Source organism: Pongo abelii, chromosome 21 (assembly GCF_028885655.2).
Source record: "Pongo abelii isolate AG06213 chromosome 21, NHGRI_mPonAbe1-v2.0_pri, whole genome shotgun sequence".
Lineage (NCBI taxonomy): Eukaryota > Metazoa > Chordata > Mammalia > Primates > Hominidae > Pongo > Pongo abelii.
Genome location: NC_072006.2, coordinates 50,855,847 through 50,869,361, shown reverse-complemented (window position 1 = coordinate 50,869,361; position 13,515 = coordinate 50,855,847). Strand labels below are relative to the sequence as shown.

Sequence of the window (13,515 nt, the reverse complement as noted above, 5' to 3'; positions counted from 1 at the left end):
AAAATGATATTATAATAGCACATTTTTCACTGGCTTGTTGTAAAGATGAATGAGTTAATACATGTCAAGTGATTAAAATGGCTCATAAAAAGAACTCAATAGTTGTTAGCTATATTCATTAGGAAACGGGTAATGGGGGCAAAAATATAGATGAGGAGAATAGTTAGGAGCTATAACATCATCTAGATGGCCCCTGTCTTTTCGGGCCAAATCTCGCCTGCCATTTGATTTTGAATGATTTTTACATTTTTTAAATGGCTGCAGAAAAATCAAAAGACAACGTCTTGTAATGCACGAAAATTATATGAAATTCAAATTTCAGTGTCTGCAAATAAAGTTTTATTGACACACAGCCACACCTATTCAATTACATATTGTCTATGGCTGCTTTCATACTCCAATGTCAAATGTGAGTCCAGACAAACACCATGTGGCCTGCAAAGCCAAAATACTTACTGTGTGGCTTTTTACAGGAGACATTTGCTGACCCCTGGTCTGGGGGATGGCTTGAGTGAGGGTGGTAGCAATGGCGATGCAGCAGTCAAGATATCACTCAAAGTTAAATGTGGGACTCGTGCTGGGTTAGATTGGGGGGTGTTAATGAAAGGAGTGCCTGCATGGATGGTGGTTAATTGGAGAAGAATATTTTTTAGGGGGCTGGGAATGGCTTATTCATAATTCTATTCTGGACTTGGTTTAGACTTGTCAAGCTCAATAGGCAGTTAGATATGCAAGACTGGAGCTTAGAGGAGATGTTTAGGTTGCAGACATAAATCTGGGAGTCATTGTATAAATTTGGGAGTTAAATCCATAGGAATCAATGGGCTCAGCTATGGAAAGTGTTTAAGGAGAGTATAGACCACGAGGAACCCCAGCACTTGGGAGCTGGGGAAAGGAAAATGAATTTACTAGAGAAACAGAGAGATGGTGAGTGAGGTAGAAGGAAAACTTAGAGCTATGGACCAGCAAAAGCCAAGAGAGGGGAGTGTTTTAAGAAGCGTGAGTGGGCACTGTGTCAAATTCTGGTGTGAGTGGGAACATGATTAAATAGAGATGTATCTGCTGGATTTGGTGAAATCTGATTATTTCGATTAGCCCCATCCAAGAGAGATATAATGTGAGCCACATATGTATTTTAAATTTTTTGGTAGCTATATTAAAAAAGTGAAAAATAGATGAAACTAACATGAATAATATATTTTATGTATAAATTATTAGTGAGATACTTTGCATTCTTTTTTTCATGTGAAATCTTCAAAATCTGGTGTGTGCTTTACGTTTAAAGCACATGTCAGTTTGGTCTTGCCACATTTGAAGTGCCCACTAGCCCACATATGGCTTATGGCTACCATACTGGACAGTGCACAATCCAGATATCTCACCCTCTGGGCCTCAACCTCTTCCCTGGTAAAATGGGTGACATAAATTCTGATCTCCTGAAGGTTGTTATAAGCAAGAAACAATATAATTTCATGAAGCCATGAAGCTCTCGTTGCTCTTGCCATTTTTTTATTTTTCCGAAATGTAGATGCTTTATTTTTTTCAGATGCAAAATGGGCATATAAGCATTTCAACAACACAGCAAATGTGAAAATCAGCTAAATCTCAGTCTCTAATTCTGATATGCATCTTTCCTGACTTTTAAAAAATGGCTATCTGAGAACTGATCTACATTGTGATCATGCTGTTATTGGACTGTATACATTTGTCAAGACTTGTTAAACTATACCCTTAAAATGGGTGCATTTTATTGCATGTTAATTACACCTTAACGAAACATATGCCCACTGGCTTTTAGAACCCTATTAAAAGAAGATTTTTTTTAACAGAAATGTGATCACGTCAACATATTATTTGTAATCTGCTTTCTAATTTTGTATTGAATTTCAAAAGTTATGCATACTCATAAAAATTCAAACAATGCTGAATTGAAAAAGGAAAAGTTAGTGGCTCTTTATCCACTTTATGTCCCACTGTCCAGAGATGATTGCCATGAGCAATTTGGTGTATGACATTCCAGATATGCACACATATCTTCATACATACACACATACAAATATGTATACATATAACAAAAGACTGTAAAATATAATAATATGATCATGGACAACTTGCCATTTTGGACTTACTTCATTCTTTTTTGTAAATTTTATTTTCTTGGACTCAGATCACAAATTCATTCTTTTAAAACACTGCATAGTACTCTACAGAATGGGAGCACTTTGATTTATTTAACCAATTCCTTATTGGATTGTGTTCAATGCTTCAAATCAAAACTTTTGAAATAAAATTTGCAGGGTATCTTGGTTGTATTTCTATGTCAACACATAGAGATTGACATTATCTTTTATCTTTTTTTAAACAGATGCAGTGTACTTCATAATATGAATGGAACACAATTTCTTTAAACATGTGTCTATCAAAAATCTTCTAATTTTTTTTTACTCTTATCAGTAATGAACATCGTTGCACATAATCTGTGTACAAAAGTACGACTGTTTCTCAAGGTTAAATTCCTAGAAGGAGGATAACTGGATCAAAGGGTATTTACATGTAAAATTGGAAACGTGTTGTCAAATGCCCCAGGAGGTTAAACTGGTTTATTCTTTCACTAAGGGCATATGTTCCCAACACCCTCACCAGTTTTACTGTCCTTTTCAAGTCTTGCCTGTTAGCAAATGAATGGTATACCATTAGTGTTTTGATCTGCATTTCTCTGATGATAGTGATATTGACCATCTCTTCCAACTTCTTGTCTGTTTGAATACTCTCCTTTCCAAATGTGTGAGTGGAAAGAGCTTTGGTTAGCAATGAGCTCTAGACTTTGTTGAACTTGGAGCCAGAACAATCTGAGTTTCAGGCCAGGGTCTACAGAATGGGAGCACTTCAATTTATTTAACCAATTCCTTATTGAATTGTGTCCAAAGCTGCAAATAAAAACTTTAAAAATAAAATTTACAGGATATCTTGGTTGTATTTGTATGTTAATTTAACAAAATGACTTGCTCGGGGTCTGCCCTTGAACAAGTTGTTTCTGCCCTTTGACCCTCTGATTCTCCACCTGAAATGGAAAGTGCCTGCCCCGAGGGCTTAATGTGTACAAAGCTCCCCTAAAGGACACATTGTGGATGCTTGAAACGTGACAGTTAGGTTTTGAGGGGCCATGAGGCTGGGTCAATCTGGGTTCCACTGGTGTGAGTAGGCTGTATCTCAATGCAGTGAGCTGCCCATCCCAGGAGGGATTCAAGCACAAGCTGAACAAAGACAGGGCTCTTACAGGAGTCCCGGTGAGGGTGATTAATAGGGGTTCCAAGGACTCCAATATTCTGCGGCCTTCAGATTCTCCCCTCTTTGGTCGAGTCCCTCTTCATAGGGTCCTTGAGTTGGGAAGATAAGCATTTGCTTGAGCCTAAGCAGCATCTAAATGCCCCCAGGGAGCTGTGAACGAAGAGCTTTGCACCATGCTGAGTGCATTGCGGGACAGAATCCAGTGGCCCAGCCTCCAACAATGGCCCCTTCACAGCAGGCCTAATTCCCTTCCACAAATCCTCCTTTACAAATCTGCCAAACCTCAGCCCGCTGAGATGCCCAGGGTCACATGCTTTGGGGCCTTCTCATTGTAGGTTTCTTTCTGATGCCGTCACCGGCGTGGCTATTGTCACCATCTTGTTCTTCTTCCCGTCCCAAAGGCCCTCTCTCAAGTGGTGGTTTGACTTCAAAGGTAAGGTGGTCAAGGCTGGGGTCTCGGTGGGCTCAGTGAGGACTGCAGCATGGAGTGTGGTCATCAAGGGCCTGGAGCCCCCCCCACTGCACTAACCACGTGTTCCTTCCTGCTTCTCCTTTCACTGTCTGAGCCGTTGCCGTGTCTGGGGACTGAGGGCTGCCCCAGGTGGTAGTCCAGGACAGGGGTTAGCAACTACAGTCTTCAGACCAAATCTAGCCTGCTGTCTGTTTTTGAACAGCCTGTGAGCTAAGCACAGTTTTCAGATTTTTAAATGGTTGAAAAAAAATCGAAAGAAAAACATTTTACGACATGTGAAAGTTACATGAAATCTAAATTTCAGTGTCCATGTATCAAATTTTGCTTTCCCCTAAGGAATTTGTGGAAATTTATTTTCTTTAGTTATTTAAGTACCTACACAATAGCCTCAATTTTGCCTCTTGGCCCACAAAACAAAAAATGTTTATTTTTCTTGTCCTTTGCAGAAAAATGACCCCTTGGTCCAAAGCAGGAGTTGCACCTTGGTTGCCCAAGGAGCCACACATAGAAAACACAAGCTAGGTTTCAACTGTATAGGAAGTGTTGGAGACTGAGGAAAAACTGCCTAAAGGCATTCAGATTCCATTTTTTAAAAATCACTGAGTACCTCTAACCAAAATGTCGTAGACTGTGGCCTTCAGATTGCCAGCTTGCGACTCGCTCCAGTGTCCAGCAGATGTCTACCAGAAGGTGACGCCAACACCTGAGGCTGCCACCTGGGGCAGTTGGATGAGCTCCTCCGGAGTCAGGAAGTAGGGACCATAATCAAACTGTTTTCTATTGTTGAGAAAAATAGTGTCACTCAGGATAGCCCCAGCCATGGAAGAGTCAACTATTTGAGTGTGGGGAGTATAGTGTATGTGTCCTGTAGGAAGATGAGGATTTTATAAGCTCCATAAACGTTCTTTCTTTCTTCTTTTTTTTAATGGGGTCTCACTCTGTCACCCAGGCTGGGGTGCAGTAGCACCATCACAGCTCAGGGCAGTCTCAAACTCTTGGGCTCCAGTGAACCTCCCACCTCAGACTCCCAAGAAGCTGGGATTACAGGTGTGAGCCACCTTGCTTGGCTAATTAAAAAAAAAAAAAATTGTAGCAGGCTGGGCATGGTAGCTCACACCTGTAATCCCAGCACTTTGGGAGGCTGAGGCGGGTGGATTGCTTGAGTCCAGGAGTTTGAGACCAGCCTGGCAACATGGAGAAACCCCATCTCTACAAAAAATAAGAAAATAAAAAAAATAGCTGGGCGTGGTGAGGTGTTCCTGGTAGTCCCAGCTACTTGGAAGGCTGAGGTGGGTGAATTGATTGAGCCTGGCAGGTCAAAGCTGCAGTTAGCTGTGATGGCACCCACTGCACTCCAGCCTGGGTGATGGTGTGAAACTCTATCTCAAAAAAAATTTTTTTTTGTAGTAACAGGGGTCTCACTACATTACCCAGGCTCGTCTTGAACTCCTAGCCTCAAGTGACCCTCCCATCTCTGCCTTCTGAAATGTTGGGACTACAGGCATGAGCTACCATGTGTGACCCATGAACAGTTCCTGTAGCATAGCTGGACCTCAGGGAGGCTGGAACTGGGTCTAAGGAGGCTTAGCTGTGGGCCTGTGTACTCTGCCGTTGAACAGGATTCAGCTTTTCTCCATCTCTGCTTCTCTTCCAGTCAGTCTTCCAACTGGCTGTTCTCATCATTCCCTCTGTACACAATTTCTTAAACTTTTCCTGGTTTCTGCTGCTTATTAGGTTTTGCACCTTTATAGTTTCTGCTTCATTTTAGTCTCTACTTTTGTTCTCTTGTAGTGTCTGAGCCCTGTGGCTTCTGCTAGCTCCACTTCCTCCCTCATGTTTTCTATTCCCTGTGGCATCAGCTCTCATACTTTCTGCTCCTTCCTAGCTTCTTCCCCCTGGTGGCAGCCACTTCCTCATGGTGTCCATCTGATGCCTTGAGCCTCTGCTTCCCCGGAGCCTCTGTGTCCTCACAGTATCTGTTTCCTCCTGGCTGCTGCTTCCTCACTCAACTTCAGCCCAGTCATGACCCCTGTGTGTCATACGGCCTCTCTGTGCATTCTTTCACCTTCAGGTGTCATTTCTCTTCACCCAGTGGGTCTCTGTTTCCTATTGCTGCATCTCAGAGTAAGAGTCGGGTTGGCCCAGCTTGTTCTTCTTGGGCAGATCTCCTCCCACAAGGCTACTTCACAGCCTCATAGATCCCTGGCCAGCCTATGGATCAGCTGCCCTTGGTCAGGTGCCCATCCATGGTTCTGGCACCTGGGGGTGAACTCACAACGCCCAGGGCTTTCTCTCAGCTAGGGCCATGGGGAAGGCGCTATTGTTGCAGGGCAGGCGAGCCCCCAAATTGGGGCTTAGTCTGGGAGGGTTCTTGGCTTCTTCACCCAGGAAGGAATTCCAGGGCAAGCCAGTGGTGTTAGACAGCAACTTTTATTGAAGCGGCAGTGCACAGCAGCAGCAGAGGTTCTGCTCCTTATGGAGTGGAGCTACCCTGTAGGCAGTGTGCCCACAGTAGTAGCTCAGAGGCAGTGCTGCAGTCATATTTACATGCACTTTTAATTATATGCAAATTAAGGGGCAGTTTATGCAGAAGTTTCTAGGATAAGGGTGTTCACTTTTAGGTTGTTGAGTCATTGCCATGAAAACGGATGGTAACTTCTGGGTGTTGCCATGGCAATGGTAGACTGACATGGTATACTGGTGGGCGTGTCTTATGGAAAGCTGCTTCCGCCCAGGACTGGTTTTAGCTGGTCCTCAATTTGGTCTGGTTCCCAAGCCCCACCCCTGGAGTAAGTCCCGCCTCCTACCTCACTATGACATAGATGACTGGCATCCCAGCTCTGCTACTAATTTTCTGGGTGACCTCAGGGAAGCTCCTATATTCTCTGAGCCTTGCTTTCTCACTTAGAAAATGAGGGAGTCCCTTAGATGCCTTCCACCTCTGGCTTTTACTGGCTTTATAGATCAGAGGTTACAAACTCAACTGCCTACAAGGAGGTAACACTTATTTTATATATAATATATATTTATATGTTTTATAAATATATAATCTATTTTTTTATATATATATACATATTTGACCTATATTTTTCTCCAGATGGAAGGTAACATTTTTATACAGCAGATTGGGTACAGGAATATGTGTCTCAAGAAACACATGGCCCTCCTTGTCAATCTTTCCTTTCCCATTTTTGAAACAGAGAGCAGTTTCCTTATTATACAAAGGGAGACAACAGCTGAGATCAGTAAGAAGTGGTGAGAGGCTGGGCACGGTGGCTCACTCCTGTAATCCCAGCACTCTGGGAGGCTGAGGTGGGTGGATCACCTGAGGTCACGAGTCTGAGAGCAGCCTGGCCAACATGGCGAAACCCTGTCTCTACTAAAAATACAAAAATTATCTGGGTGTGGTGGCACAGACCTGTAACCCTAGCTACTTGGGAGGCTGAGGCAGAAGAATTGCTTGAACCCAGGAGGTGGAGGTTGCAGTGAGCCGAGATCACGCCACCGCGCTCCAGCCTGGGTGAAAGGGTAAGACTCTGTCTCAAAACAAAAAAAAAGTAGTGATGAGCACCTCAGTCTTGTGGCAAGGCAGGGTCTGTGGAAAAGTGGTGAGCCAATCCCCACTTAAATTAAAGGGGGCAGATATTACTTAGCTTCCACTGATTGTACCCATGCAGGAGAACAGAACTAGTTTAGTCAGATTTGCTGATTTTTCAAAAGAAGCCAAAAATCTAGATTTTTATGTGGAATCTCCCTGGTTTTAAATATTGGCAACACATTCAAGTTGAAAAACAAATACTATGTGGGCCAACAACAGTAGCACTAAAACACGTGTGTTGAGTCTGGTCCATGGAATGCCAATGTGTGCCCTTAGCCCAGGGGTCTTTGAACTGGAATTTCCAGCATTGCCCAGTGGGTGGGGAGGGAACTCCATGAGCACTGCCTGTCCTTTGGCCACCAGTGACCCTGTGCAGACTTGGCTGCTGTGATACTTTCTGGTATTTAACACTGAAGACTTTTGTGGAGTCTTATATTTTGGTCAGTAAGTTTCCATAGAGAGAAAGTGACTTGTTCAAGGTCACACTGCTCATTAAAAAGAGTCAGGGCCAGGTGTGGTGGCTCACACCTCTAGTCCCAGTACTTTGGAAGGCTGAGGCGGGAGGATTGCTTGAGGTCAGGAGTTCAAGAAGAGCCTGGGCCACATAACAAGAGCCTGTATACAAAAATTTAAGAAATTAGCCTGTGTGGTGGCACACACCTGTAGTTCCAGCTACTCGGGAGGCTGAGGCAGGAAGATTGAGAAGTTCAAGGTTGCAGTGAGCTGTGATGGTGCCACTGCACTCCAGCCTGGGCAACAGAGTGAGACCCTGTCTCAAGAAAAAAAAGAAAAAGAGAGGGGGAGAGAGAGACAAAGAGACAAAGAGAAAGAGAGAGACAGGACATAGAACCCAGGCATTCAAGCCAGCCTTGATTTTCTTCTTATACTCACCCCACTATTCTTTTGTGGGTCTGAGTTGTGCTTGCATTTCTCACCCTTTGTGGTCATTCAAATATTGATTGAGTACCTACTGTGTGCTAGGCACTGTGCTTGTTGTGGAAAAGTAGTTGATGATGATGATGACGAATTCTCTTTCCTCTTTGCCAACTAGCTGTTCCTCTAGGGATCTTCGTGACTTACTCCATCACTTCATTCAGGGCTCTGTCCAAATTCCATCTCCTGAGAAACCTTCCCTCACTACACCATCTAGAAAAGCGTCTTCCTGTGTTACTCGTTATTCCTTTACCTTATTTTATTTTTCTTCATAGCACAAGAAATTTCTTGGCATTATTTGTTTACTTTTTAAGACAGGGTCTTGCTCTGTTGCCCAGGCTGGAGTGCAGCCACACGATCTCGGCTCACTGCAACTTCCGCCTCCTGGGTTCAAGCGATTCTCATGCCTCAACCTCCCAAGTAGCTGGGATTATAGGCATCCGCCACCATGCCCGGCTAATTTTTGTATTTTTAGTAGAGATGGGGTTTCACCATGTTGGCCAGGCTGGTCTTGAACTCCTGACCTCAGGTGACCCGCCCACCTTGTCCTCCCAAAGTGCTGGGATTACAGGCATGAACCACCATGCCCGGCCAATATATTTATTTGTTTATCACCTGACTTCCCCCTGGAATATAAGTTCTCCAAGGAGACAAATTTTCTCTGTTTTGGCCGTTTCTGTATCCTGAGAGCCCAGAAGAGTGTTTGACACATGGCAGTTACTCAATATATATTTGCTAAATAAATAGCCAAGGACTGGCTGGGCATGGTGGCTCACGCCTGTAATCCCAGCACTTTGGGAGGCCGAGGCGGGCGGATCACGAGGTCAGGAGATCGAGACCATCCTGGAGAACACGGTGAAACCTCGTCTCTACTAAAAAAAAATACAAAAAATTAGGCGGAGCTTGCAGTGAGCCGAGATCACGCCACTGCGCTCCAGCCTGGGCGACAGAGACGAGACTCCATTTCAAAAAAAATAAATAAATAAAAATAAAAAATAAATAGCCAAGGACTTGCTCTGGGCAAGGCCCTGGGATGAGTCCTTTGCACAGAGGGACCATTTCTTCTTTCCAGTAAGTCTCCGAGGGAAGTGCTGTTACCCCATTTTGCAGAAGAGGAAATCAAGGCTCAGAAAAGTAGTGACACTGGCCCAAATCACACAGTTGGGGCACAGCAGAGCCAGGATTCAAGTCTAGTTCAAAGCTTGTGCCTTTAGCTACTGCTGTAGACAGTCAGCTGGTATCAGATTGAGCTGCAGTGGGAAATCCACATAGTCAGAGATTGTGCTTATGAGAAATAGCAGCAAAGGCATGGTTGGATGGGAAAACAATAAAAACCATGGTAGCTAATGTTAACTGAGCGCTTGACATGTGACAGACAGTCTGATATGCACTCGCCATTTAATCTGCATTACATGGGACCCTGCTCAACGCCTTCTTTCTTCCCCCGTCCCATCCACCCTTACCTGCTGCATGGGGCGAGTCGCTTCATTTTTTCAGACTTCTTGTACTTCTTTAATGAAATGATATTTTATCATCTGAAGGCAGAAGGCTGGGCCACCTGCCATGTTTGGTTGCCTCATCCAGTTCTGGGCTTAAATGTATGTTGGATTTGGCCCAAGAATCCCCTCAAAGTATATGACACCTGCACTGCATGTAGATACCATGGGCTGCATGCACCTATGGGCTGCATACACCTGTGGGCTGCATACACCTGTGGACTGATACATCTGTGGGCTGCATACACCTGTGGGCTTCATACATCTGTAGACTGCATACACCTGTGGGCTTCATACACCTGTGGGCTGCATACACCTGTGGGCTGCATGCACCTGTGGACTGTATACACCTGTGGGCGGTATGCAACTGTGGACTGCATACACCTGTGGGCAGTATGCACCTGTGGACTGCATATACCTGTGGGCAGTATGCACCTGTGGACTGCATACACCTGCGGGCTGCATACACTTGTGGGCTGCATACACTTGTGGACTGCATGCTTGCTGGTAGAAGGATTGTATTAAGTAGCTTTTATTATCTTTATCTCTTGACTATAAAATCTTGTTTTAGGTAAACCATTGTGTAACGTTTGGAAAAAGCTCAAAAGGAGAAGCAAAATGTCCATAACTGCTTGACCAGGAAGTGTCCTGGGAGATGGTAAACTGCCTTAAAGGAGTCAGACCCATCCTCCCTGCTTCCCTGGTCACAGCCTGCCAAGAAAAGTCCTATTTCAGGAGTGATTACCCCACACCAGGCATGGGTCTAAGTGTGTCATATACATTATTTGACAAATATTTACGGAGTAACCATCAGGTGTCAGGCACTGTTCTAGACCCTGTGGATGCAACTATCAGCTAACTGGAAATGCCTCATCTCCCTGCAGATCCATCATTGTCCTGGTTCGTGTTCACAGGGACCCCCCCAGTTCTGTAACTGTGCCATGTGCCGGCTGAGGAAATGGGGCTCAGGGAGGCAAAGTCACTTGTCAAGGGCGTGCAGTAAGCCAAGACTGAGGAGGGTCTGTCTCCAAGCCTATGCCCCCAACCCAGGGATGTCACACTACCAGCCACGTGCCAGGTCCAACCCACCACCTGCTTTTGTAAATAGAGGTTTATTTACAACCATGCCAACATGTTTAGGTATGGTTTCTGGCTGTTTTCATGCTACAATGACGGAGTAGTGACAACAGAGACTGTGTGGCCTGCAAAGCCTCAGTGATTCACTCGCTAACCCCCTACAGAAAGTTTGTTGACTCCCCCGCCCACTGTCCTCACCACTGCAGCGCTGCCACTTTCGAGGAAATAAAATCATCCCATAATTTCAGGGCTCAAAAATACCCTTTGTTTCTATTTTTCTCAATTTCCTTCCTCTTTTTCTTTCCTCTCTGTACATGTTCCAGTACAAAGAAAGCCTTTTCTTTTATAAATGAGGGTAAAAATAGCACTTGTGCCTAAGGGCTGTTAAGAGAGTTAAGTGATGTCCTGCATGTGGAGTTTCCAAAAACTCCCAAGCTGTGGGAACCATGAAAATTATTATCACTGGGAATAGAGCAGCTCCACCTATCACGATGCCTGTGCACTCTCTCCCTAAAGCTCCAAGTCAAATGCTGGATCCACACCTTGGCTCCCTGGGAACCCCTGAGTGTCCCCAGTAAGATGGGGCTGCAGGGCTGGTGGCCTCTGCCTCAGGCTGAGGGGCCCTGAGTGTGTGCTGAATCCCTCTCTCTGCCCAGCTCCCAACACAGAGACAGAGCCCTTGCTGACCTGGAAGAAGGCCCAGGAGACAGTGCCCTGGAACATCATCCTTCTCCTGGGAGGGGGCTTCGCCATGGCCAAAGGCTGTGAGGTAAGACCCCCTGGCTCCCCTAACCAGCAGGAACAGCGGGAGGCAGGTGTGGGCGGGTCCCAGTGCTGGCTGCAGCACCAGGATCAGAGCAGGTGAGCTGCACGGGCCCTGGGGGCACAGCCAGTTTCCTCACTTGCCAAACTGAGATGATCATAGTTCATTCCTGGTGCTACAGAGAAAGAGAGGAATGAGTTATGACCTGGATCCTTAAGGAGCTCATGATGGGCGAAATATTAATATAATACGAATACTAATAATACTAGGACTCGAGGGCTCTGTGACTTCAGAGGGATAACAACATATTGTGCTCACCCAATGCCAGACACTGTTCAACATGCTTGTGGAGGCGGAAGGATGACTTGAGGCCAGGAGTCCAAGATCAGCCTGGGCGATATAGTGAGACCCTCTCTCTTTTTCTCTCTCTCTCTTTTTTTGAGACAGAGTTTCACTCTGTCACCCAGGTTGGAGTGCAGTGGTGCCAACACAGCTCACTGCAGCCTCAACCTGCCGGGCTTAATCAATTATCTCACCTCAGCCTCCCAAGTAGCTGGGACTACAGGGATGCCTCACCATGCCCAGCTAATTTTCTTTTGTACTTTTTTTGTAGAGATGGGGTTAAAAAAAATCAGCCAGGTGTGGTGGTCCTAGGCTGGAGTACAGTGGAGTCATGATCATAATACTCTACTCCAGCCTGGGTGACAGAGCAAGACTGTCTCAAAAAAAACAAAGAAAAAGAAAAAAACATGCTTTACACATTAACTCATTTAAACCTCCCAACAAAGCTATAAGGTAGATACCATTATTATGCCCATTCTCTAGATAAAGATCTTGGAGACACAGAGAGATAAAGTACCTTACCTAATGTCACACAGCTGTGGAGTCAGGATTAGAATCCCGGCAGTTTGGCTCTAGAGTCTATGCTCTAAACCAGTCTCATATAAGTCCTAGATAGTAATATTAATTACTTCATGGATGTTATTATTAATGTTATTCCAGAGGGCTTTGTGAGCTCAGAAATCAGGGCTGGGACCAGGGTGGAGCAAATGAGGCACACGGAGTGCAGTATTGCAGGGAGTGCTCACTCTCCGGGCTGTGCAAGTGCGGGTCAGCCAGCCCAGCTCAGAGGCAGTGCAATGTCAGCATCCAGCATCTGTCACCACAGATTATCTCACTGAATCGCCGCACCAGCCCTAAGAGCTGGGTAATGTTTTTATGCCTCTTTTACAGATAGGAAAACTGAGACATGAAAAATTAAGCAACTCCCTTAAATTCTTACAATTGCACTCTGCTTGGGAGCTGGGGTTCAAACTCTCCCTGATTTCAGAGTCCAGGCTGCAAATTGTTCACTCTAGAATTTTGCACATGCCAGCCATTGTTTGAAGTGCTTCGTGAATCGAATATGACTCAGTCGATCTTTATAAACACCACTGAATCAGATACTATCACTGTCTTCATTTTAAAGATGAGAAATCGGAGGCAAAAGGAGGCTAAATAGCTCGCCTACGTTTGCACAGCCAGGAGATGGTAGAGCCAGGATCTGAAGCCAAAGCTCAAGTGACTGAGCTCTGTCCCACCCCTGAACACCTTGTAAACCGAGGCATTAAAAACCACAGCCAATTAAGAGTCAATCTGAAATTAAGGTTAAGGGAAGCTGAAATTACTTCTTTTACTGCTTCTCTTATTAATTCAATTTTAATTTTCAGTTTCAAATGAAGTTACAATGTTGGACACCTGTTAACCGTGCACACTGGGCAGAAGCCCAGGCTTGGGAATCTCAGTACCTGGTCAATCTAGGCTCTACCACTCCTTGCTGGGACACGTCAGGCAGGTTTCTTAACCTCTCTGGGTTCCTATTTTTCTCATCCATAGATTGAGGCTCAAA

The 13,515-nt window shown here is 44.9% G+C and overlaps 1 protein-coding gene across 1 annotated transcript in view; it reads left to right on the top strand.

Moving 5' to 3' along the window:
• Positions 1-13,515, top strand: part of SLC13A3 (solute carrier family 13 member 3) — a 93,521-nt gene that overhangs the window by 64,236 nt on the left and 15,770 nt on the right. The window contains exons 9-10 of the mRNA XM_024238854.2: positions 3,624-3,721; positions 11,521-11,633. Coding sequence (XP_024094622.1) covers positions 3,624-3,721; positions 11,521-11,633 — 211 coding nt within the window. The remainder of the gene's footprint in view (positions 1-3,623; positions 3,722-11,520; positions 11,634-13,515) is intronic.